General features: G+C 50.1%; 1 protein-coding gene across 1 annotated transcript; it reads right to left on the bottom strand.

Annotated features, from left to right (window-relative positions):
• Window positions 1-485: 485 nt before the first annotated feature.
• On the bottom strand, window positions 486-23099 carry LOC116948817 (cytokine receptor-like factor 1). Its single transcript, XM_032965939.2, has 9 exons — window positions 22610-23099; window positions 20257-20362; window positions 17843-18133; window positions 11406-11529; window positions 8429-8598; window positions 7534-7691; window positions 6227-6374; window positions 3636-3709; window positions 486-2296 (listed from the first exon to the last, which is right to left on the bottom strand). Exons 2-9 carry the CDS (start codon window positions 20333-20335, stop codon window positions 2222-2224), a joined length of 1119 nt encoding a protein of 372 aa, XP_032821830.2. The 5' UTR covers window positions 20336-20362; window positions 22610-23099; the 3' UTR covers window positions 486-2221.
• Between the last annotated feature and the right edge of the window lie 3313 nt (window positions 23100-26412).

The raw sequence follows: 26412 nt of genomic DNA on the forward strand, positions 1-26412 counted from the left end.
AAAGGAGGTCTAATGAAATAAATAAAATGTTTTTTTCTACACATCCATCAGTGATATAGCCTTTGGGGAGCGCATAGAAATTCGGCAGCATTAGTTCAACGCACGCAAATAAAGCACTGGTTTTGATGTTCAGTGTCTCATCGGCAGAGGCTTGTGGAAATTATGCAGTTCTGGAAGGTCGTGTGGCTGATGGGATGTGTACATTTTTTTATAAAAAAATTTTATGTGGAGGGGCCGATGTGTGAAGGAGGCATATTTTGTCTGTTAAATGATTGCGTAACTTCTGTTTGCCACAAGGAGGCTCATGGTTTGTGGGTGCGGGCCGAGTTGGTCGCACTGAAGGCTCGCGCTGACCGCCACGCATCGGAACGTTGTGCGACACTTGTTCTGAACAAAACAGAATCAATATGTATTCATACTGGAGGAATGCGATGAGCTATACTGCTCTTTATCACAGATGTCCAGTAGGCAGTAAAACAACAAAGTGCGGTTTTCAACGTGTTTTATTTACTTTGATTACATGAGCGTTACGTTGTTGACATTGTAGCGGTTAGTCTGTACGAGTCTGCATTGCTATCGTGGAGTAGAACTCTTCAAGAACGGTGGCGATTGCACTTCACTCAGGTGGACTCCAGCAAAGTGAAACTCTCAACTCACTTTTTGTTTTGTTTTAGATGTTTGCCGTGTGCAGAGTACCTGGCCGGCGGTGCGTACATTTAAAAAAAATTCTCATCGATGTTGAACATTTGCTTGGTCCCTAAGCTCGCTCTCTGACCAGGTGGTAAAGCAGGAGAGTTGGGGTGACCGGCACCAAGAGGGAACAATTCTGACACATAAAGAATCCCAACTCCCATTTCCTACGCTGTGGAGTATTGTGCCGCTAATGGTCAAAAGGTTAAAAAAATGTGCAGCCCTGCAATGTCTTGCTTGGGCCACTGCTGGCGGGGAAGGGCCTCCACTCAAGGGAGGTCTCGAGATGTTCTCTCGAGGGTGTGTGGTCGACTTGTTTCACGCTGGCCAAATGCATTAGAAAAGGTGTGAGCACCCACACGTCACCCCGACACACGTGACCTTCCAATCGCTGCTGCGTGGACCTGCGGGGAGATTTACAAAACCTTGATGCCTATTGTCTCAAGTGCCGGGCCAAGACGGTGGCGAACCTGGCGACCTCTGGATTGCAAGTCGAGTGATGAGCAAAGCATCACAGTACGACAGCTTCCTCCTTGCAATGGGGCAGATGAACAATTTAGATTTTCATTGTGCGTCAGTTTTTCTTTACAAGGTCAGAATCTCCAACTGGTCTTTGGGTAATTTATTTGGTGGTCAAATCCACAATGAAAGGGAACACAACACGGTCAACAAGCTTATTCTCCCTGATGAGTGCGCTGATCTGAGAACCCAGTAACATGGTTCCTCCTTCAAAGTCTTTAACTTGAGACTTGTTTTGGCGAAGTGAGATTTCGCATGGATTCGAGTGCATATTGTGTGCACCCTTAGGATAATGAAATTCCACAAAATCACCTGGAATGATAACACGAGGGCATCTGCAAGAGCTTCGGGGCTTGTTGCATTGCGAGGCCACGAGAGATGGTGGCAGCCTTCATCCAGCAGTGGATTGGTCATGGTTGAGGATGCTGATGGTTTTACCATGGCCCGGCTACTACACAATGAGCACTGTAGATTACAAAACGTAACGATTTGTTGTGCGTATATAATCTTAAATCATTCGTTAGTGATTTAAGATTATATACGAGTTCCTAATAATTGTTATACAGACACTAAATATAAATATATGCAATGAGGCAGTCTATCATCTTGCATTGAACATTGTGCACGCATATGCAAAGGTGCAATCAAGATATATATAAAAGGGGCAATGCAGCAAGATGTAAGAAGACGTGATGAGCAGGGCTGTGGAGAGACCACCGGTAGAGGGAGTAGTGGAGCGCGAGGCGGGAGTTATGGATCGAGATGCGAGCACGGCGCGTGCGACTGGAGTAGAAGAGGCACGGTATAGAAGCTCCGTGGGGAGAGAGAAAGCGCGAGCAGCCGGCCGCGTGCGACGATTGAACCTCGTGGCTTAGTAGGAGGGGGGGGGGGAAGAAGAAGCAGAGGAGAGAATCGCAGCGGTGGGTGTCCTGCGTCTCGCGGTGGGCACTTCCGTCATGGCCAGGAGCTCCGGGGAACATTGCAGCGTGGCTTGGCACCGTCCCCACCAAGCTCAGGGTCCCTTCGGTGCCAGATGCTTCCTCGGGCCCTTGCGACCTCTGCGCCGTCCTCCCTGGTTCAGTCCTCTCTTTGGGTGCGGAAATAAATGACAATTGAGATGTGGGATTTTAAAACAAAATGTAATATGACAGTGCGTTGTGTTCGGCGCCGAACTGATAATCGGGTTACTTAAAATGTATGCAACTATCCTTAAGAGGCAAAGGTGCAGCCCTGTAAATTCTTGCCCACGCTGCTGTTGGCGGAAGGACCTCCACCCTCGGGGGCTGTTGAGATGTTATCTCGTGGGAATTTGGCTTCTCCGCTTTCCAAGCTAATGAAGAATGCGTTCTGATAGGTTGTACCCTTTCTGGAAATAAATCAGGTGAAAAGATGTTCAAACACCAAATGCATTCCTTTTGCAAAAGGTATATATTTCGTGTTTTAACATCTTAACACATTCTGTTTTTTTGCCAGAAAGGGTAAAACATTATTCTTAGATTTAATAACTTTTTGATACTGGCAAAAAGGTCCGCAGATACTAATGAGTCCACAGTGAGTGTGCTTCTGTGCACTTAAAAGGTTCCGTCGTCAGCATTTATGTCACCTTTTAGAAGAGGGAGAGAAAATGCAAACTCGAGAAGAACCACGATTTGCTTTTCTTCTGAAACGCTGCGGCCGTTTCTTAGCCAAATCTCAACACAACCCTCGCTGTGGCTGCACTGCCGCCGCCACACGCCACGTCTAAGACTCCCTGGCATAGCACCACCTTGAGGTGGAGCGGTAGCCCAGTGGTTGACGCCCTGCTCTTTGAGTACGGTGACCCGAGTTTGATTCCTGGCCACGGCTAACATCAGTCGTGGGCGAGGCTGTCACGAGCAACTATCGTGTGCGTTCGTGCTCTCTGCATGTGCCGCGTGCGCGGGGGGAGACAAAGGCGGCCTGGCGCGGCGCTCTGGCCACATCGCCCTCTTGTGCGCCGTGCCGGCCTTCATAGGTGCTACTCGCCAACAGCACTTGGCCCAACAGTCTGTTCAGGCTACACGGGGAAACTCTGTCGCGGTGTCTGCGTGGGGAGCAGTGCTGAGTGGTTTATGCGCCGTGCTCCCGTAGCGCACCCACGAGTGGGGGATGGAGGGGGAGCGATCGCCCTTCCCCCTCGGGGCCCCGAATATTGGTATTGATATTTAGCAGAGAAAGACGAGTAATCATATACTTACTTATTGACGTAGGGCTCCATTAAAGGGCTTGAAATTTCTGGACCACTATCCCCTCCCCCCACCTTGGAAAATGTCTGTATCAGATTCTGCTGTACTACGAACAATGGCCACATGAGTTCGAGTCCCAGCCACGGTTAACGTCATTGGCGCTCACTATCCCCTTGATCCGTGTAGCCACCTCTCGTCTCTCTGGCGCTTATTGGGGTTTACCATAATCGAAGTTCCGTGGATCAGGAGCATTTTGCGCTGCTTCAGGGGCATCTGCAGAGACTTCTGCTTGAGTGCTGGGGGAGAGAAACGGAGAGAGCGGCAGGAGGATTTGTGAACAGCGATAAAGAGATGTGGAGATGCTTCACGGTGAAGTGAGAAACAATTTTCTCCGACTATTTCAGCAGTGGTGGCTCTCGGCATAAGCAAAGTATAACGGCCCCAAGCAGCTAAAGGGGGGCCCAGGACTCGTGACGACATCCGGTTGCACCAAATATCAACTCGATTACGCATGCGAATGAACACAAGCCAATTCACATAAAACGGTACATTTATCTGTCTCCATGTCACTCAATCTCTGTCTCCTGTCCATCGCTTGTTGTCTCGTTTGAGTCTCTCCCCTCCCATTACCACCTCTTTTAACTTTGGTCCAAATATTTATCGTCTCTGCTACAACTCTATCACTTACAACTGTAGCTGTCATCTCGCCAGGAGTTCACGAATTGACAGGGAGGGCCCTCGAAATTAATGATTATTTGTGCGGAGGGCTCCCAATGGCAGCGCCACCAATGCTGCACAGGACCTCAATGAGATGTCACACGTGGGCATCGGCTCGGCTGATTACAACCACACGAAGATTTGTACATTCTTCAAAAGTGCTGCAAATAGCCGTCGGTTTCCTCTGCTGGCGATATTAAAACAACGATCACGAGCAAACACTCCACAAAGGCCGACGACGGTGATTGTGCGAGCTTCCGTCGTTGTCGTGTTGCGGCATGCCGACGATTCCCATGGGTGCCCGATTGTGTAGAAAGCGTGCCTGATGTGTGGGTCGTATTTATAATGAATGTTGTTTGTGTTTTTGTTGTGCATTCGCAGGTCAGTGAGTTTTGTTCACTTCGATGCCCGTTCGTTAATTTACGATGTCGGCTGCAGAGGGGAAATCGCAGAAAACAATCACAGTTGTACTCTACTTCTATGACCCCCACGTAATACGCTGCCCGTCTTCAACAGTCCGCACTGACCAGCGTGGTGAAGTATGGCCAAATAACCGCCACGTCCCGCACGCGGCATGAGCAGGCGCTCATCCAGCAGTAGATTATCAAATCGAGTCATCTGCTGTCGGCCAGGTGTTAATAACCTTGGAGTATAATTTTCAAGATTCGGCCGCTCTGTGCTGACATCAAAGCCGGATACAGAGCTCTGGAACGACCTGCGGTTCGCGGGACGTGTGTGATAATGCCAATTGCGGTGGCTGGGACCGCTTGAAAGGTCCCCCTTTAGAGGAAGGATAATAAATCTCACGGGGCTTACGTCTTCAAAAGGTTACCGAATTCAAGTTGAATCGTAATGCTTTCATAAAAAGTGTGAGTAAATCTGCTTCTACCTACAGCACGGTAATTGTATTTGGGGCACTCGCCGTTTTCTTTTTCAAAATGAATTTCCACCTCTTGCTTTGTGTGGCCACAATCCCCCATTTGCTCGCGTGCCACTGCCGGCAAACGAGAGGGGGACCTCTGACGTCTACCGCTCCCACGTTTGTCGACCACGTTGGAAGACGTCGGAGTATACCCACCCTCTACCCCAAAGATCCCCCGTATAGCCTGAACACACTGTTGGGGCAAGTGCTGTTAGCGGGTAGTGCCTATGAAGGCCAGAGCGGCACACGAGGGGTTGGGTGGCCAGCATCACGACCGGCCGCCTTTGTCTACCCAGTGGCGATGTTTTCACGCACCGCAACAGGCACTCATTTGATGCTGAGTTGACCTAGGGGAGGCCCAGGACCGCATCAGATAATCGTCGCTGATGTTGGCCGTGAGCGGGAATCGAACTCGGGTCGCCAGGTTCGTAGCGCAGCGTAGCGCTAACCGCTACACCACCGCTCCCCACTACCCACCCTTTACCCCACCACCACCACCACAATCCTGCCGATCGACTGACAGTGGTTGTACCCATTTTAAATGACTGCGTGGACAGAGGCGCAAGGAATTTAAGAAATATTCCTCTTGTTTCAACTGCCGTGTGACGAGAAGTGGACTCCAACCCGTGCCCTGTACGTGTAAGCACGTGTACATGGTGACTATGGTCTTATTGCTATATTTGAAACGTGTATGCAGAACTTCTTTCGCACCGTACGCAACCAGCCGTGCTAATCGGAGGCGCGGGAGAGTTCCACCGCCATCTCAATGGCAGTGAGATGTGAAAGTTTGGCGTTGCCACGCTTGATCGTGCGAGCTCAAGGTGTGTTCGAGCTGCTTTGTTTTGTTCTGTGGTTTCTTTCGGTAAAGTCACATAGAAAATAAAATAAATTGAATAATAGAATACGACGCTTCGATTTTAACACAAGCAGTCGTCATCAGGTAAGAACGAATGAGAAAACAAACCAAGTAAACTTAGAAATATAATGCCATGCAACACAGGGAGTCGGCTAACGCAACAGTCAACACCCTACCTGGTGGATTACGTTCTTCCAAAGATTGCTAAATTTGAGAGACAAAACACAGACACGGAGACACACAGACAGACACACAAGCAGAGAGAGAGAGAGAGAGACAACAGCTCCCTGGCGACGATTCCGCGTGCGCGTGCGCTACCGGGCGCGGTGCTCTCCGTGACGGCGCGGCTCCACTCGCTCCAGTGGCCCCTGCCTGAGGAGTGGCGGCAGCGCAGCTCCACGTGGTGGCGCGTCCCGGCGCGCAGCCCGTACAGGCCGTACGCCACCTGCGTGCCCACCTCCTTCGTCTGTCCACGCACGCACGAAAGACAAAGACACCACCCCCCGTGTAGCCTTCACAGACTGTCGGGGCAAGTGCTGTTAGCGAGCACCTATGAAGGCCGGCAATGGCGCCACGAGGGGGAGGGTGGCCAGCATCACGCCCGACCGCCTTTGTCTCCCCAGTGGCGATGTTTGCACACCGCACCGGGTACTCATTTGAGGCCGAGTCGACACTGCAACACACACACACACACGACCCATCCACCCTACACACAAACACCCCCCGTGTAACCTTTTACAGACTGTCGGGGCAAGTGCTGTTCACGAGTTGCACGGTTGGCTACGGTACGGTGGCGATATAAGTTAAATCTACGTACGGCACACCTAGGGGGGGGTGGGTGTCCCGGCCGCCTTTGTCTCCCCAGTGGCGATGTTTACTACACACCGCACCAGGTACTAATTTGAGGCTGAGTCGACCTAGGGGATGCCCAGGACCGGTTCAGATAATCGTCACTAGGTGTTGTCTGTGAGCGGGAATTGAACTCGGGTCGCCGGGTTCGTAGCGCAGCGTAGCGCTAACTGCTGCACCACCGCTCCCCTAAGACACGCACGCAGATCGTGGTGACACTTCGGCGTCATCGTCAGCCGTGGTCAATCCGCTGTCGTCACCACCTCGTTGTGAGCTTGCGAAACGACGATCCGCCTTGCACCGGCACATCGCTCCATCTCCTCGAAGGAGGAACCTCTAAGGCACGTTCCCTCCGTTGGCTGCCGCTCTGTCGTTAGTCTCAACCACAGCATCATTATCCCTCCCTGCGAGTGACGGTGTCCCGCCCACGCTGTATTATTGCGACAACCTTTCCGATGTCACTTTCGTATCATCATTTTAAATGTTGGTTGACTTCTTCAGCCCCTGTGGTTCACAGCAGGACAATCACAAACCTGTCAACCCCTTTTCAGTGCCTACCTTATTACAGACCAATTCAGAACTTATTGGTCATCCCGTGACCTTATAAATCTCAACGTTCACCTGACAAAGCCTCATCACAAGGGAGAAACACAAACAAATAAAAGACATTTTGCCCGTATTGCAACGGCTGTACGCCGTGTAGACCTGCAAATTCAATTTCCCTGCACAAGAATATGGGTAAACCGTATGGGTTGACAGCTGTGCGATCATCTCACCTGCCAATCAGACGTGCCGTGCCTGCGGTAGCGCAGCTGGAACTGCAGAGGGTAGAATGAGGGGTCAGCGGCAGAAGGGTACGTCCAGCTCACGTCCAGCTGCTTGGGGTATTTGGGAGGCCCAACCACAACCACGTTGGCTGGCGGAGACGGCTGCGCTGTAGGAACACACGGGCACGGCGATTATCACTTCACCCGTAGAGACGATTTTAAAATAACTTTTTTTTTTTACCAGGTAAAGCCCACTGAGCTGTATAGCTATTTTTCAGAAGCAACCTGGCCACAAATGTGTCGTGTTTTTCTGTACTATGAGGAAGGTTATGCCCTACAAATATTTTTTTTTACCCATGTCTGCCTGTGAAGAGAATTCCTGTCTCTATGGGCATGAAGCAGCTTCCATAGAATGAAGCCGAACTACCCATTACCACTGCCGTTTGTGGTCCGCGTGGGTAAACGCACAGCCCTGCAATTGCCTGCTCACGCTACTGCTGGTGGAAGGAACACTGGAGGTGGAACACGAAAAAGCCCCTCGAGAGGGGTACAGGATTATATGCTGGCCAGGATTCTTAGAAGAGGTGGGAAACCCCACACTTTACCCCACGACGTACCCATGCACGGTGATGCACCCCTGTACACTGCTGGGTGGTCAGAGGTGGCAGGAGGGGGGGATTTAAGAAATTGCCCCGTTGTTACAACTTCCACGCCAGGCTATTGAACCGGCGACAGAGTCCAGTGCGTTAACCATTACAGTCCAGTGCGTTAACCATTACAGTCCAGTGTGCTGACCATTAACACAGCGGCCAAGGCTGTAAACGTCAGTCTGACGATGACGATCGTCGGCGAGGGAAGGTTACCCGCGCCCTCGCATGTTTCACCCAACGACGGCAAGACCGACCGACGTTCATGGGGTCGACGGAGAGCACCGCGGAGGTGGCGTTGCCCAGCAGGTTGTGGGCGACCACCCAGATCCTGTACGTCACGAACAGGTAGAGGTTTTCCCGTCGGAAGTAGCACGAGTTGGCACCGCTCGTCTCGTAGTCCTCGCACTCGTTGTCTGTGCCATCTCTGCCGTGAGATAAACAAAAAAGAACAGTTCGTTGAGGCCCTTCGAGGGAGGGGGCATCGCAAGGCCAACATTTATTTGGCAGATTTGGAATCGTGTGCATTGACGTTTTATGCACTGCATTTGTTTCATTGCCCGTGATCCTCCGCGACGACACCTTATGATACGTTAGTTTATTTTTGCACTGTCAAGACCCCCGTAGTTTACATGGAGTGCTCTTGCCAATAACATCCACTGGCTCGGCAGTATTTGTTTAACAAGACCGACTGCCTTTGTAGATGATTAGCATTGCACACATAGTGGGATTGCATTGGAAATAATGGTACAAAAAACAGCAAGAGCGAATGTACAACTCATAATAATTATTATTATTTACAGCCATTAATAAATCAAATACTGGATGAACCCCTCCCCCCATATCGTGTCAGCCGTGGGTGTTGTTATGACCATACTTCCCCACGCGTTTCATTGGTGGCATCACTCTCCACTGATGCTCGTGGCTGGGAATCAAACCTAGGCCACAGGACTCCGAGCGCAGCGCGCTGTACACCGCACCAGGACTGCAAATATACAACTGGACAGGGAGTATGTGATGTGCTGTTGGTGCCAATCTGGTCGGTGATCTGCTCCGGTGGGCCGTAATGGGGTAACGGGCAAAGACAGATCCGAGGAGGGTTAAGCTCCAGATTTAGGATCGCTCACAAATCGATCCAGAGAGGGGGAAGACGGACCAAGGGTGTTAGCGAGGCGTCCGCTGTAAACAACCGGGACGAACGGTCCCTGCCAGCGCCAGAGAGAGAGCAGCTTCGCCCTAAATATGTGAGCAGGAAGTAACAATTTACATTCCGCTGCTGTCGATGCGGAACCGTGAGGGGCTGTGGCATTTGGTCAACGAACTCCCCTTTGAGCACCCTGAGTTCGGTTCCCGGCCGGGTATCAAGTCACGTCTGGGCCCAGCCACCCCCGCCACCCGCACACCCCTTTACCAATCCGCACAGTGCAGCGTGAAGCATGCTGGAGCAACCCCCGTGCCAAACACGGTGGGCGTGTGGCTCTACAAAGACCATAAAGGGGACGGGGGTGTCATTATTATTATTATCCACCCGCACGGGCGATTCGATGAAATACCGCGATTGAGGGCCCGCGTTATTTATTTATTTTGTTTGGGTTTACGCTGCGGGTGGAGGCAGCGGCCGCCACCGGCTTCTTGGCTGTGGCGACGGTCACAGCCAAGAAGCCGGGGACCTGCGGCATGAACCGCTTCGCCCGTCGCAGTTTTTTTTTTATCTCGCGTGCGCAGCGGCCGCCGAACCAGGCGCGCATCACGATCTCGAGGGGCGATGAAAGAGGGGGGCTCGATTTGGTGGGCCTGTGAAGGGGGGGGGGCTGGGCTCGTTTTGGGTGCTCGGGGTCAAGGTTGGGTTGCCGAGGAGTCGGTGTCTTGGCGTTGCGCTCTCACACCTCGCTTGACACTCGGCAAAATGAATCGCAAGAGATACGCCAACAATGACTCTTTCGCATCTATTTATCTCTCCATGTGGGTGTTTTTTTTTTTTACACAAATCCAATCAACCACGCGGCCTTCTGGGAATGTATAATATGAGCAGCATTGATCCAGTACTGCACTACAAGCAAACTCTGGATAAAGTTCTCAACTTCCAGAGTCTCAAGAGCTGAGTCAGGCTTACTACAAAATCAATGCTCGGGAAATGCCAAATCCCAAATGTTCAACGCTAAATTCTTACGGAAAAAAACAATTCGAAAGACATTGGTTACATGTTCTTTGGGTCTTTCGGTAAAGTCAGGTCGATAGGTTTCTTTGAACACACACAGGTTTCTTTGAAACTATCTACGCGCCTTTACCGAAATACCCAAAGAATATGAATTCCTGCAGTCACGAAAGCTTTAAGACAACATTGGTTATATGTCATTTACATTCTCCACGATGCCGCTTATGCTTGTTTTGTAATTATACAATTATTGCGTCAAACTATAGAATCGATATCTTAAACAGAGGCTCCTTGCCAGCAACATCTGGCAGTTCACCATCATTGACTCAATTGAGCCTGCTTGCTGATGAGTCAAACGCAGCTTCGCAGTGTTGCTTGCGCTGATTCAATGCTGCTCAAGTTGTGCGCTCCTCGCAGAAGACTGTGGGTGCTGATGGGCTGAGTCAAGAATGCTTTTGTTTATTTGTTGTTGTGTGGGGTGGAGACCGTTACGGGAATTAGAGACACTGCTCGTTAACTTGATCGCTTGGGAGAATTAAAAAAAACATATACGACCCTTTGACATTATTATTATTATTCATTGCGAGTTTAAGCATGAACATCCAGGTTGAGAATATAAAATTAGATTTGTTTTCTTCTCGGCACGCAGTTTGCCGGGCTGTGACTTCCACGCCTCTGGGCCCGCGTCGGAGAAGGCGCCCTGCCCACTCTGGTCCTGTGGACGCCTGCAGGGCGAACAGCGGCCAGGCCGTGATGTTTGAGGTCTGCTCTGGGCGTGAGGGTGTGAGGGCGTGTGGGTCTCACGTGAGACGGTACGCCAGGGTGTGTGTGGTGTGGTGTGGGTCTCACGTGAGACGGTACGCCAGGGTGTGCGTGGTGTGGTTGTGGGTCTCACGTGAGACGGTATGCCAGTGTGTGCATGGTGTGGGTGTGGGTCTCACGTGAGACGGTACATCAGGGTGTGCGTGGTGTGGATGTGGGTCTCACGTGAGACGGTACATCAGGGTGTACGTGGTGTGGATGTGGGTCTCACGTGAGACGGTACGTCAGTGTGTGCGTGGTGTGGATGTGGGTCTCACGTGAGACGGTACATCAGGGTGTACGTGGTGTGGATGTGGGTCTCGCCCGAGGGTCTCCACTTGCACGTCATGTCCTCCGACAGCCTCGAGCGGCACTCCAGCTCCGTGGGAGCCGTGGGGGGCTCTGCGGGCGGCACGTCGCGACGTGAACAACGTTCCGAAAACAAAACCTTGAACCGCGTTACTTTTGCCGAGTCTCTCCCGCGCCACCCGGCAGGCGCTTGGCTCGATCGGCTTCTCGCTGCATTCGCCATTCTCTCACGGGCTGCTGCGAAGAAGTGTCGCTGTGCCCCAAAACTATTGCCCGGTCTCTCTCTCTCTCTGTAGAGAGTCTCTCTTCGTGGCCACGCGGAGTTATCGACGCGTGGCTACGAAGAGTTTTCGCGCTTGAGTAGAAAGCAAAGTGTGTTTTTTTCTCTCTCGCACCTTCCAGGGCCGGTGCGATGGCTTCGGCGGCGGCGCCACACGAAGGCGGCGGTGCCTCCTGGCGAGCCAGTGGCAGCGGCTGTGGGTCACTCGCGGCCAGTGTTAACTCAATCCTGCATGTGTTTGTGTTAAAAGCAGACCCTCGACTGTCTGTACATTGTACCTTGATGGCCATTGTGTGTGTGTGTCGTAGCCCCGCCACTCTTTATCTGTGCCGGTCGCTCTCCGTACCTCCGTCTGCGTTTCTCTGCGCCTCTCTGCGTCTATCTCCACGTCTTCATGTCTCTTTGTGTATCATTGTCCCCCTGTCGTCACCCCTTTGTCTCTCTGTCTGTGTGTGTCTCTCTCTCTCTCTCCACGTCTCCGCCCGCCTTTCTCCGTGGCTCTCGCCTGTGGCTCCCCGCTGTTCTCTATATCGTATCAGCCCAATCCACAGAACACTCCACAATCATCCTATTCCAATCTTGGGAGCCATTACAATATCGCCACACGGTCTCCAACAGCGAATGGGGTTATCCATGCCGAACCTTCCCATCTCAACTCATTACAGTCTCCCTGCTCCCCCCCTATTGCCCCCTACTTTAGCAGCCAAGGCCTTTTCTTGACACGATACAATTTGGATTTATGGAGCGTGTAAACGCACCTGAAGATAACCGCGCGAAGCAACGGGACTCGTGTGCTCGTGGCCGCCTCTCGTCTTCTCTCCCCCGTGTTTTCCTTTGCCCGACTCCCGCCACCCACCCACCAACCCACTCACCTTCTGCCCGCGCGAATGTCTTCACCCCTGTAAAGCGTCTTGCGATGCAGTTGCATTTAGACACGGCGTGCATTGAAATTGTTTGTTGTTGTTGTTCATCAGGAGGGGGCATGGTGGGGTGTGTGTGAGTGTGTTGAGTGTGCGGTACACGTGTGCTCGTGTAATAGATTCGACGGTCAGTCCGAGGCAGAGGAGGAGAGGGAGGGCTTCAACCCGAACTTTAACAGGGGCAGGGAGTCAAGTGCTCTGATGGCCCGAGGTTAGAGTTCAAACTATGGGACCACGAAACAGGGCCAATGCCCCCACCTAAGCCCGCTCCCGATTTCACGGAAAATCTACGGGATGTTAACGGAACCGCTTAAAAAAAAAAGAAATCACTGACTACACAAAGTTGTGGCGAGCACGGCTCACCACACCAACCACGGACTTCACAACGCACAGCAACCTGGAGACGTTTAAATTACCAACATGCGGAGGAAGTGGGGCTACTCTAGCAACCCACTCACCGAATCACTCACTCACTCACACTCCCACTCACCCAATCACACACTCACCCACCCACCCACGCATTAATTCAACTCACGTGGAACGAGAGTGGGCAGGTCAGAAGTCAACGTGCGCCAGAGCGCACGTTGACAGGGGCCAGAAGACGCCTCTGACCCAGCCGCCTCCTGCATTGAGGAGGCCCTCTTCGGGGCTACGGACCGAGCCACTTCAACGTCATCATCATGTGCCATTGTCTATCCATTGCTGGCCATATCATCATCATCATGAGCCCGATACTAAATAAATATATGACTGGTGACAGGACACGGAAAGAAGATTGTAATCAAAACAAAACTATTTATGTGCCCAGTAATTAATTGGTCATGAAAAGCAACCCGTCCACCCGAGATCGATTCCCGCTCACGGCCAACACCGGTGACGATTCTCTGAACCGGTCCTGGGCTTCCCCTAGGTCGACTCGGTCTCAAATGAGCACCTGGTGCGGTGTGTAAACATCGCCGCTGGGGAGACAAAGGAGGCCGGGCGTGGTGCTGGTCACCAGCCACCTCGTGTGCCGTGTCGGCCTTCACAGGTGCTACTCGCTAACGGCACTTGCCCCAACAGTCTGTTGAGGCTACACGGGGATCTTTGTCTTTGTTTGGCGGGAGGGGGCGGTGTGTGGGGGGCAGCTGAAACGGCTCGATGTCATTTCTGGGATTACCGCAGGATGTTGCGAGCTCGTCGCGAGACGCGTTTGTGTCTCTCGCCGCTCAGCAGCAGCAGCAGAACAGAGAGAAACAGCAGCAGCAGAGAAGCAGAGAGCAGCAGCAGCAAAGAAGCAGAGAGCAGCAGCAGAGAGCAGCAGCAGAGAAGCAGACAGCAGCAGCAGAGAAGCAGAGAGCAGCAGCAGAGAAGCAGAGAGCAGCAGCAGAGAAGCAGAGAGCAGCAGCAAAGAAGCAGAGAGCAGCAGCAGAGAGCAGCAGCAGAGAAGCAGAGAGCAGCAGCAGAGAAGCAGAGAGCAGCAGCAGAGAAGCAGCAGAGAAGCAGAGAGCAGCAGTAGAGAAGCAGAGAGCAGCAGCAGAGAAGCAGAGAGCAGCAGCAGAGAAGCAGAGAGCAGCAGCAGCAGAGAAGCAGAGAGCAGCAGCAGAGAAGCAGAGAGCAGCAGCAGAGAAACAGAGAGCAGCAGCAAAGAAGCAGAGAGCAGCAGCAGAGAGCAGCAGCAGAGAAGCAGACAGCAGCAGCAGAGAAGCAGAGAGCAGCAGCAGAGAAGCAGAGAGCAGCAGCAGAGAGTAGCAGCAGAGAAGCAGAGAGCAGCAGCAGAGAAGCAGAGAGCAGCAGCAGAGAAGCAGAGAGCAGCAGCAGAGAAGCAGAGAGCAGCAGCAAAGAAGCAGAGAGCAGCAGCAGAGAGCAGCAGCAGAGAAGCAGAGAGCAGCAGCAGAGAAGCAGAGAGCAGCAGCAGAGAAGCAGCAGAGAAGCAGAGAGCAGCAGTAGAGAAGCAGAGAGCAGCAGCAGAGAAGCAGAGAGCAGCAGCAGAGAAGCAGAGAGCAGCAGCAGAGAAACAGAGAGCAGCAGCAAAGAAGCAGAGAGCAGCAGCAGAGAGCAGCAGCAGCAGCAGAGAAGCAGAGAGCAGCAGCAGAGAAGCAGAGAGCAGCAGCAGAGAGTAGCAGCAGAGAAGCAGAGAGCAGCAGCAGAGAAGCAGAGAGCAGCAGCAGAGAAGCAGAGAGCAGCAGCAGAGAAGCAGCAGAGAAGCAGAGAGCAGCAGTAGAGAAGCAGAGAGCAGCAGCAGAGAAGCAGAGAGCAGCAGCAGAGAAGCAGAGAGCAGCAGCAGCAGAGAAGCAGAGAGCAGCAGCAGAGAAGCAGAGAGCAGCAGCAGAGAAACAGAGAGCAGCAGCAAAGAAGCAGAGAGCAGCAGCAGAGAGCAGCAGCAGAGAAGCAGACAGCAGCAGCAGAGAAGCAGAGAGCAGCAGCAGAGAAGCAGAGAGCAGCAGCAGAGAGTAGCAGCAGAGAAGCAGAGAGCAGCAGCAGAGAAGCAGAGAGCAGCAGCAGAGAAGCAGCAGAGAAGCAGAGAGCAGCAGCAGAGAAGCAGAGAGCAGCAGCAGAGAAGCAGAGAGCAGCAGAGAGCAGCAGCAGAGAAGCAGAGAGCAGCAGCAGAGAGCAGCAGCAGAGAAACAGAGAGCAGCAGCAGAGAAGCAGAGAGCAGCAGCAGAGAGCAGCAGCAGAGAAGCAGAGAGCAGCAGCAGAGAACCAGCAGCAGAGAAGCAGAGAGCAACAGCAGAGAAGCATAGAGAAGCAGAGAGCAGCAGCAGAGAAGCAGAGAGCAGCAGCAGAGAGCAGCAGCAGAGAAGCAGAGAGCAGCAGCAGAGAAGCAGAGAGCAGCAGCAGAGAGCAGCAGCAGAGAAGCAGAGAGCAGCAAAGAGCAGCAGCAGAGATCAGCAGCAGAGAAGCAGAGAGCAGCAGCCGCGCTGCTGGATGCTCGTGCAGCGGCCCTTGGGGGTGCAGCTGCGGCGCCCCGCGCTACGAACCCGGCGCCGTGGGTTGGGCTTCACGGCTAACATCAGTGGCGGTTGACCTTAACCGGTTATGGGTTAACTGCGGTCTTATAAATGAGTACCTGGTGCGATGCGTAAACAAAAATTACTGGGAAAGACAAAGGTGGCACGGGCGTGGTGCTGGCCACAGCACTCTCCCGTGCGTCGTCGTTCCGTCCTTAATAGGTGCTCGCCAACAGCACTTTCCCCCAACAGTGTGTACGGCTATAAGGGGGATCTATAAGGGTGCCACGTTTATGAGATGTTAACTACCTCTCCCGGTATACAGGAGGCCGTGAGTTCGATCACGACACTGACGCCTGCTATATATTTTGAGTTTGCATGTTCTCCCCGTGGTCGCGTGGATTTTTCTCCAGGTCCTCCGATTTTCCCCTCCACATTAGGAAACATCCGTTTAGAGTATTATTTTTCGATAATTGTCCACATGTTGATAAGCTACTTCATTGAGTTATCATTTGTGATCGTCAGGTCGCTTCTGAAAAAGACATATATAGCTCAGTGGGCCTTACCTGTTAAAATAAAAAATATATACTTTAATAGTTTCGCTTGTCCTTGTATCATTGGGCACACTTCTAATGGTTCGTGTTGTCCCCACCATTGTTACTTTGCACGAATTGCGGCCCTAGGCCAGGTGCGGAGGGGATTGCATCATTTCAAGTGGGCGAGCTGCGGAATTTTGTGTCGAGTTCTGGTAATGACAACAATATCCTTTATTTATGCTCGGATGAAAGTCCATTGCAACTGGAAGCCTCCTTTTTTAATGGAGCTTTGGGACAAACAAGCACCAGCATTAACTATGATAAGTTGCCGCTGGTTCCTTACGGAGCACACTGAACAAGAACAACAATCGTGTAACAAGAAAAAAAAGTGCAACCGAAAACTTAACAGCAATGCGGCAAGCAAGGTGACATCGAAACGATACAGAGGTTGAGCCAAATAAATTACGGGCAATTGAAAGTACACAATCGGGTGTTCAACAGCAGAGAGTGAAACTCGGAGAAGACATGAAGAGTCCTGTATTTGGGAATAATAATAATAATCAGAAGTTTATTATCCGAGTAAATTACCTATTGAGCTATAGAGCTATTTTTCAAGGGTGACCCGGCTTGCAGACAGACACGGCAGCAAGAGTTAATAAACACAATAAGCCATGAGGTATTAGTGCACAAAGGACAAGTCCCTGGGCGTCAGCGTTGGACGAGCGAAATTCAAAAGACCTCCCTCATGAAGCCCAAGCAACGAGTCCGATAACTCATCGAAGTAATACGGCAGCTTTAACCCTGCCTGGTTTCAGAGACTCGCCGATTGGATTCCGTCGAATCGTGGGTGATTTGGTCATGGACCGATCCATTAATGTTTTTTTAAACATTCTTGCTGTGGTTTTCACACCTGATGATTGCTTGTGTTGCAGTCGAAACGTCGTGAGAATGTTATTGTTATATATATGTTTTGTATTGTTTTATTGTTTACCTTCTACGTGACTTTACCGAAAGAAACAAGAATATGTATCCCTGCAGTCACGAAAGCTTTAAATCAAAATATTCACATTCGCATGATTAACATTTTCAGAATTTTCAAATTTGACGTCCCAATTTTATTGTTCGTATCTGGGCACAAATCCAAAGCAACCCGATCCACAGTGGCCCGACCTACTTCCACAATCATCCACCCGTGGTGTCCTCGTCACTTAAGCGTGAGTCTGACACAACGGTGAGACTGCACCCACACACATCACCAACTCTGGGGCACTCACTCAACAAATGCATCTCTCAGCCTCATTACCCCAACCGTGAGCCCCCACCGCACATTTCCCAACATCCTCTTTCCGATTAACTATGCAATTCATTTCGGCCCCTTCGCCACCTCGTGAACTTCCAGTTGTTTTTTTTTATAAGGGTCTATTGTATTTTTACCAGGTTAAGTCCATTAAGCAACTATAGCCCTTTTTCAGAAGCGACCCGGCCACAAATGATACCCTAACGAAACGGCGTATCACGTGGACATTTACAGCAGCAAAAAACTCTAAACGCATGTTGATTATAAAAATGGGGGGGGGGGGGGGAACCGGAGGACCCGGAGAAAAATCCTCGTGACCACTGGGAGAGGGAGGGAAACATGCAAACTCCAAATATACAACAAGCGTCATGGGGTCGGGATCGAACGCACGACCTCCTGCATACCAGGCGATGTAGTTAACGTCTCGGGCGGGCCTGACTCACCGCCCACGTAGACCACGGAGCCGGCGAGCAAGACGTCTCCGTCGCGGTGCACGCACAGGAGGTTGTGTCCGCTGGGCAGCGAGGGCGCCAGCGCCGTCAGGGTCACCTCGGAGCGCCGCGCGTCCAGCACGCGGACTGCCGGCGCGCCCAGCGGCGTGGCGTTCAGAACCCAGCGCAGGTCCGCGGCCCCCAGGCCCGCGCCGTCGCGCACCTCGCACACGGCCGTGAGGTCGTGGCCCACGCGCACCGCACTGTCCTGCGGCGAGACGCTGGCCGCGTTCTTGTACCTCGCTACGTTTGTGGGAGGCGGGGGGGGGGGTGAAGGAGGAGGGGGGGGGCAGTGGTAATGAGGCGGATAAGGGTAAAGGTGCAGCCTCCGCAATTTTTCGCTCGCGCCACTGCTGGTGGAATGGCCTCCGATTGGCACGGTCGGCTCCGTACGTTGCGAAAGAAGTTCAACATATATACACGAGAGCGAGCTCTGTATGAGAAGCCCTTGCGGAGCGTAGTTTGGCCTCGTCTTCCACGGTGACTTCACGTCTTAGAGGAGGTGGGGTTTCCCACGCTTTACCGCACCAGCGCGACCTGCTGATCGACCACGGTCTAGTCGGTGACGCTACTGCTAAGTGGACACGCGATGCGAGGTGGAGTTGAACCCTGCGACTTCTTCATTGTAAGGTCCAGTGTGATACGACTCATTATACCGCGGCAGCATCACTTCATGTCACGCCATGAGTTAAAACAATATCTTGATTCGAAGCTTTCGTGACTGCAGGAATCCATACTCTCTTGGTTCTTTCGGTAAAGTCACGTAGGTATAAAAAAAAATCATAGATCACCACGTTTCGATCGCAACGCAAGCCACCGTCTTCAGGTGAGAGAGACGGTCGCTTGCATTACCTACGTGACTTTACCGAAAGAACCAAAGAGTATTAAAACAATATGTATGTGTACTTATATTGTGTTGCTATTATAATTAATAAGAATTTAAAGCTCCCTGCTTTCCACTGCTAGATGAAAGCCTCCTCATTTCGTGTTGGTCATAGCGGTTGTTTGACTATACTTCACCACGCTCGTCAGCGTGGGCTGGTGAAGGATGCGCGCAGGACTGATTCAGGTACCACTCGCCACTGATGTCAGCTGTTGCAGGGAATCGAACTTGGGTCGCTGGATTCGCGTAAACCACTCAGGCACCGCTCCACACCCCTGATTATGCTTTGTATGAAATGTGAATCGAATAGTTTGTATTGCTCGGTGCTAGCAAGTCAACTGATTGCCATCCTTATTAAAATAAAGCTTTTTTAAAATTATAATAACAAGCATGACATTTGTGTGACTTTATCTGTAAAATTATCACAAAGTGACCTTACAAATAATTGAGCTAACATGGAGGCATTTATTAGTTTATATATATGCACAGTATGTATACTCTGTTTTAGTTGTTTTACCACATAATTGACTCATGATTCAAAGAAAAAATCCTAAACACTTGGTTGATAATTCTAAGAAATGCGACTATGTTTGGACACGTCCTGCTCTTGCGAAAGAGGCGAAAGGGGGCTTTCAAGACCACTTCAAATCAGCTGACATCGCTGCCTTAATTCCAACGAACCAATGGGTGGAGAGTCGGGTGACGTTGCAGAGGTTCGCGGTTCGAGCCTGGCCGGCCACCCTGGTCAATACTGCGGGTGTAAAAACTAGACAACTATTTTCTTCTTCTAATTTTACCAGCTAAGGCCCACTGAGCTACGTAGCTCTTTTTCAGAAGCGGCCTGACCACAAATGATAGCTCAACGAAGTGACTTATCATCACGTGGAACATTTCCAGCAGCCCAAATTGTCGAAACGCGTGATGTCGATTGTAAATGTGGAGGGGAAAAACCGGTGGACTCGGAGAAAAATCCACGCGGACACGGGGAGAGAGACGTGCAAACTCCAAATATACAGCAGGCGTCAGGGTCTGGCTCGAACCCACTACCTCCTGCAAACCAGGCGAGGTAGCTAAAATCTCGCCGCTGTAATAACCGTAGACAGTCCAGGCGCCGTCTGCTTCATAGTTGACCTCAAAGATCCGATGACGTCTTTCTGAACGAGTGGGTCACCGGCTGCCGGCGTCATGGTTTTACCGTTTGCAAAAATAAAATAAAAGAGACCGCAAATGACTCATAGCAGCAATCACCGTTCCCTTACTGGCAGTCCAATGTCCACCTGCAGGCCTGCTTCGAGCCGCCTTGCGCTGCACGTTCTGTTTACGTGACAAACCGTGTCGGGTGGTGGCAGGTTTAACGACACATTTATATATTTACGCGATCTACCCCCCCCCCCCCAAAAAAAAAAACCCCTGTATTATGGATGATATTGGTCGCGAAAGCCTCCTCCTCCTACTAGGTGTTAAACTTTACCAACCATCTCACCGTAAACGTTGGCAGACGCTCTTCCGTGCAGGTGCAAGACGACGAGCGCCCACGTTGCCAGCTGAAGTCCGCTCTGCATGGCTGCTTTCTTCTTTCGTAGCCACTCCTTCACACAAAGACAAAGATCCCCCGTGTAGCCTTAACAGACTGCTGGGGCAAGTGCTGTTAGCGAGCACCTATGAAGGCCGGAACGGCACACGAGGGAATGGATGGCCAGCACCACGCCCGACCGCCTTTGTCTCCCCAGTGGCGATGTTCACGCACCGCACCAGGTACTCATTTGAGGCTGAGTCGACCTAGGGGAGGCCTAGGACCGGTTCAGATAATCGTCACCGGTGTTGGCCGTGAGCGGGAATCGAACCCTGGTCGCCGGGTTCGTAGCGCAGCGTAGCGCTAACCACTACACCACCGCTCTCCACTCATTCAACAGACACTCACACACGCGGGCGGGCGTCACATTTCTCACGCAATGATTTTGTCAACGTGCTCGGTGACAAAAACAACGCAGATCAAACTAGTCACGGTGTAATCTCAGAATCGAAATGGCACCTAATATCAGCACGTCAAACTCCGTTTGTGCCCCATTGTTGTTGTTGTTGTTATAATAATTGGTGATGTATTATTTTTCATTTTATTATTTTTTCTACCTACGTGACTTTACCAAAGGAACCAAAGAGTATAATAATTACGGTACATAATGTAAAGCCCTTCGGTTAACTCATAGAGGAAGGCTTCCCGATGTGATGTCGGTCATGGGAGTTGGTTGAGCAAACACCACCACCACGTTGGGCCGTGTTGGTGGGTGAAGAGGAAAATCCCCAAGACTGGTTCGATATAATCATTCGCCACTGATGTCAGCCATGGCTAAGAAATGAAACTCGGGTTTCCGCTTTCATAGCGCAGGTGCCAATAATTAGACGACCACGCCGCTACAATGAGCTTGAGAATAATTCACATGTATAATGCGAATTCCATCCTCGGATCCCAGTGTGCAATGCATGAGAAGCAGGAAACAAATATAGATCCCAGGGGCAACCGACCAAACTAAAGGGGGGGAGGCCACTTTAGAGAGATGGTTTTTCAAAGCAGACTTAAACATATCGCGTGGGCGCTGCGAGACTACTGCGCACGAGAGGGAACGGATGATAGACGATACGAACGGGACGGCGAAATCGAGACGGATATATTGTGTCGTTGAATCGCGACCCAGGATCATCAATTCATCATCGCCCGGTGGCAAATAGGGGCGCGGTGAATTCAGCACTCGCCAAATAACAACTAACGTGACGGTGCCATTTGTTCAGTGGCTACGCTGACATCGCCAGCATCTTACAACGCAGTGGGAGACGCGTCCCCCCTTGTAATAGGACGAGAGGTTCAATTTGTGTTCGAAACAAATTTGCTCTCACAAATAAACCGTGATCATGGGCTAAAGGCTAAAACGAATGAAAAAAGAGAAGCACGAATAATGAATAAAGTTTTTTTTATTATTTCAGTTTATAATGACGCTGTCGGAGCGAGTTAAGACCACCAGCATCATGCCAACAATGATGGAGAAATTGGTTTGAAGTCTTGAGCACCTGTCTACATTCTAATAGGTAATTATTTTACATCAAGGATTACGATTGCGCTGATGTGGCGATGCTAAGACTCATAGTACGATAACAGATCCACGACACTCGTTTCGTCCCCTTCATAAAAATATCGTCGTACCTTGATTATCGTTGCTCATTTATTTTTTGTTGTTAAACATTTCATTCACTCATAATGTCTTCGTGATACAATCACATTTCACAAAAGTAATAAAAGTCCGAAATAAATAGCAATTTTCCCCCAATAAATTAGTGCTAATTATGAACAAATTTGGCGGATAAGTTGACCGTACCATATTTGTGTGACGTGCATTTCGTAAATCAATTAATTATGCGCTGTGCAATTGACATAATGTGAGTTACACAGGATATAGGTAATAAAGGTCCACCTGTTATTGGGATTTCAGCGAGCTGCAGTTGGAAAACTATCGAACAATCTCTACGTCTACTCGAAGTCCATCAAATCACAAAATAGGGAATACACAAAATCACAACGGTGAGGGGGAAACTGATAAGGTGATAATCGTCATGTCGTCACATCTAGTATCGTGTCGTTCTATGTCGTGATCGACGATTAGCACGGTTGGCTACGTACGGTGCGACAGACGTTCGACATACGTACGTACATACAAGTGACATTGCGGTAATCCCACGGCAACTCACATTGTAAGAACACGCGTGTAACATTGCCCACCACCAGTGCAAAGACGGGCCTTCAAATGACCGATGTATTTAATTGTCCAACGCAAAACGGTACTCACGGTGTCACGATGGTTGCTTTGGTGGTGAGAAAGCCGGCAGGCCGAAACTCGACGTGACCTGGGGTATATATTCACTCACCAGGACGCCCAGAACGACGCGATCATTTCCTTTTTTTTTACAATGAGTAGAACGCTTTCGCTTTCGGTTCAGCTTATTGGCCACTAAACTTCACGTAACACGCAGTGGCGAGTGATATCCGAACTGTGACCCGGTGTGGTGAAGTATGGCCAAACAATCCCCCCTTCCCCCCCCACCGTGACCGACACAGCATAAAGAGACTTTCAATCAGCAGTGGATTCACAAAAGGCCGCACAAAAACTAAACTGGTAGTATCACTGGACAGTAAGTTCATGAGTGTTGGATTCCGAGCGAGTAAGCGCTGACTTAATGATACACATTCTCTATACCTACCGACCATGCATTCCAATAACATCATTGACCTATGTGACAGTTGTATCGATTTTTTCTCAGTTGATAAAACACGCGGCTTACAATGGGAGGTAAAGATGCAGCCTTTCAATTGCTTTCTCTCGCCACTGCTGGCGGAATGACCTCCCCTAGCTGAAGCTCAAGAGCGGTGTTCTTCACTTCAAGGCCTGCGGGCCTCTGGTGGCCTCTGGTGGCCTTTAGCGCGGCCCCCGAAAATGCACAACATGTGAAACACCATACTCTTTGGTTCTTTCGGTAAAGTCACGTAGATATAAAACAAAATCAATTAAATCACGACGTTTCGGGCGCAACACCAGCGTCCGTCATCAGGAGGAACAGCCACAGCAAGAAACAACTGCCGAGGCGGGCAAAAGAGCTGCTTGCAACAAGGGGATGTGAAACACCCCCCATGATGATCGTGCTGCTGTCAAATCCCAATGGTTTCAAATGTGTGGCGGCCCTCACAGCGATGTCTTATTGGCGAAAGTGGCCCTCCTGTGAAGATTAGTGAAGAACACTGCTCTAGACAGACTTCCTCTGGAGGGTATCTTGCCTACTCTCTCATGCTGGCCAGACGCCTCGAAAGAAGTGGTAGAACCCACACTTTACCTGACCACGCATCACCTCGTTTATTTTTAAGAATTTACAAATAGAGTATTGGGCCGCTGGAACATACCCCATGTATTTTAGTTAATTCTTATGGGAAGTAGCTGATCAGTTAACGTCGCATCCGTTATAAGTCGGGAGAAAAAAAGAGAAACATCTACCTGTTATCCGTACGAGATAATCCGCAGTCGACCACAGCACGGTGGCCGATGGGCACGAGTCTGGGCAGGGTGCCGTGGGTGCCAATGACGGACACGGCAACGCTCTGCAATATGCGGCTATGGCAGAAGCAGCAGCGGCAGCGGTATTGACGGGCGATGAGGTTGCGGCATTAGCGACAGCAGCTGCGACGATGGCAACAACAATCGTCAATATCGTCATCCGTCATTGTCAATTTGTATCTGGTGACAGGCAGACTGGTGACAGCCAAGTGGCGTCAGCAGAAAGTACGATTAACCACCTTCCATAATCCATTATTGGCATCGCCGTCAGCAGCACCACCACCGCCATCGTCCATCAACATTGCATTGGCAGGGGTGACGATGGCTGTTGTATTCGGCGGATCGCCGTTTTGGCTAAAGATCAGTGTCAGAATGAGAATATTTATTTAGACTGGAGGAATCCGATGAGCTATAAAGCTCTTTTTCCACAAATGTCCAATGTGAAGTGGCCCTCTGTGGCCATGCCGTCGATGCCACTGAGTCGTCCTCATTCTACGGCAGCTGTTGCAGATTATGGAGCAGTTTTGAAATGTCTGCTTGTGCAATGTCCCACGATGTGGACTTGCGTCACATCGATTGTCGACCTGTGGTAGCAAACGCAAGCAGAGGCCATCACTTCCATTGATAATCATCATAATCATAATCATCCATTACCAACATCACCATTATTTTATTTTTCCCCTGTGGAGAGGAAATTATGGTAGAACTCAGATGCGCCGGTCCATGTCAACCTTTAATATATCAGGGGTCTTGGATAACACGTTTAACCTTCCAGGGAATATGTGCATTTAGAAACGTGCGTTTAGATTATTTATGGCTGCTATGCATTTCTACATGATAAACTACTTCGTTGAGCTATCATTTGGGGCCAGGTTGCTTCTGAAAAATAACGAATAGCTCAGTAGACATTACCTGATAAAATAAAAAGTGTAGTTTAGTTTACATCAGTGTAACACGTAGGCTTTCGCGACCAATATCATCCATAATATAGGTTTGTTTTGGGTTAAATCGCGTAAATATAAGCGTGTCGTTAAACCAGCCACCACCCGACACAGCCAATTAGTAAGGTTTGTCACGTAAACAGAACGTGCCAATTCGTGACTCGTGCAGCACACCGGTGTGTTGGAGAGCCAAGCCACAACATTTACAATCTGAGTACTATGTTTTGCCAGTAATTACAACTAGCTTCATCGGGCGACAGACAGATTTGTGGTGAAATATTCCTGTTTCGGTCCTTAAATAGAGGGGTAGATGTGATGATTAATGATTGCATCTACATTACCATGGGTATCCATTGCCGGTTGTGTTATTCATATGGTAATTATCAATGTCCATTATACATGCACATTGAACTTGTACCTCCTGTCGTTTGCCTGCAATAAAATAGCCGTGCCTGTTGTTGTCCTCGAACAGGTAATCCCCATTGACGTATGGTGGCCTGTATAGGCATGCATTTAAACAATGTATTGTTTGATGATTCGCTTCCAAGCAGCACTAAGCCTGTAGCTTTCCGAACGGTTAAAATAATTTAAATTTCTCTTAATTTCGATAGGTGCTCTAATTAGTCTTGGCCAGTAGTAACTAGTTTTTCACAGAACTTGAACAATTGAGTGTCCTTGTTGGCACGCGTTTTCTGCCACTGCCGACAGTTGTCTGGGAGTGTTTCATATTTCTTTGGTGTTCTTTTAGTCTCGCGCTCATCATTCGTCCTGTCTGCCCCAACATTGCATTTGCAAGAAGTGCAATTTATCCGGTAGCTTCGGTAATACATATTTAGTGCCATATATTAGTTTCTATATTTGATGTGCCGTACAAAAACTGGAGGAAGGGCCATTGCTATTGATGCCCCCAGAGTCTGGAATGCTATTGCCAATAAACTGCAACTTGAATCGCTACCAATGAGATCTTCTCTCAAAACTGCTCTAGAGGAGTTGTACACCCATAGCTGCCACTGCTATTCATTGGCGTAAAATAAAATAAAATGTTTTGCTCCGGATGACGTTGCAAAGTATTATCTGTATTTTTATTTAGCGTGCTGATCTTAAAGGTGCATTGAAAAATGTGATACTCCGACCGATGCTTCTGTTGTTGTGGAGTAACTCATGCAGCCAGCTATGGCTCTACGGTTTTGGTGTTACATGCTATTTATGTAGTTTATTGTAAAAATTCGGTCACAGTCCTTATGATCACTGTTACGTTGCAATTATGGCTTTATTTTTTGGTGATTTGGAAACGTTTTTTGGTTTGGACATGTTTGTTTTGTTGTAGTACGGAGTTAGACTGATGGCCTTAATCTAAGTTTTTGTGGTTGTTGTTGTTTGACTTGCATCCCACTGGGATTTTTTGCACAGCGTTGGTGTACGGTGCTTTTTTCAGGAATATTTTTGCTGTTTTTTCCCATGGATTTTCTGTTTGCACAGTCACATAGTCACTTTAAGATGTTTTTCTTGTTCGTGTTTTTGTTTTTTTGTTTGTTGTGGTTGCACCCGATTCAGGAGCCGAATGGCTCACAGGGCTATACCAAAATAAACTGAAATGAACTGAAC

Source organism: Petromyzon marinus, chromosome 35 (genome assembly GCF_048934315.1).
Source record: "Petromyzon marinus isolate PM22_M1 ecotype Great Lakes invasive population chromosome 35, UKy_Petmar_22M1.pri1.0, whole genome shotgun sequence".
Classification (NCBI taxonomy): Eukaryota; Metazoa; Chordata; class Hyperoartia; order Petromyzontiformes; family Petromyzontidae; genus Petromyzon; species Petromyzon marinus.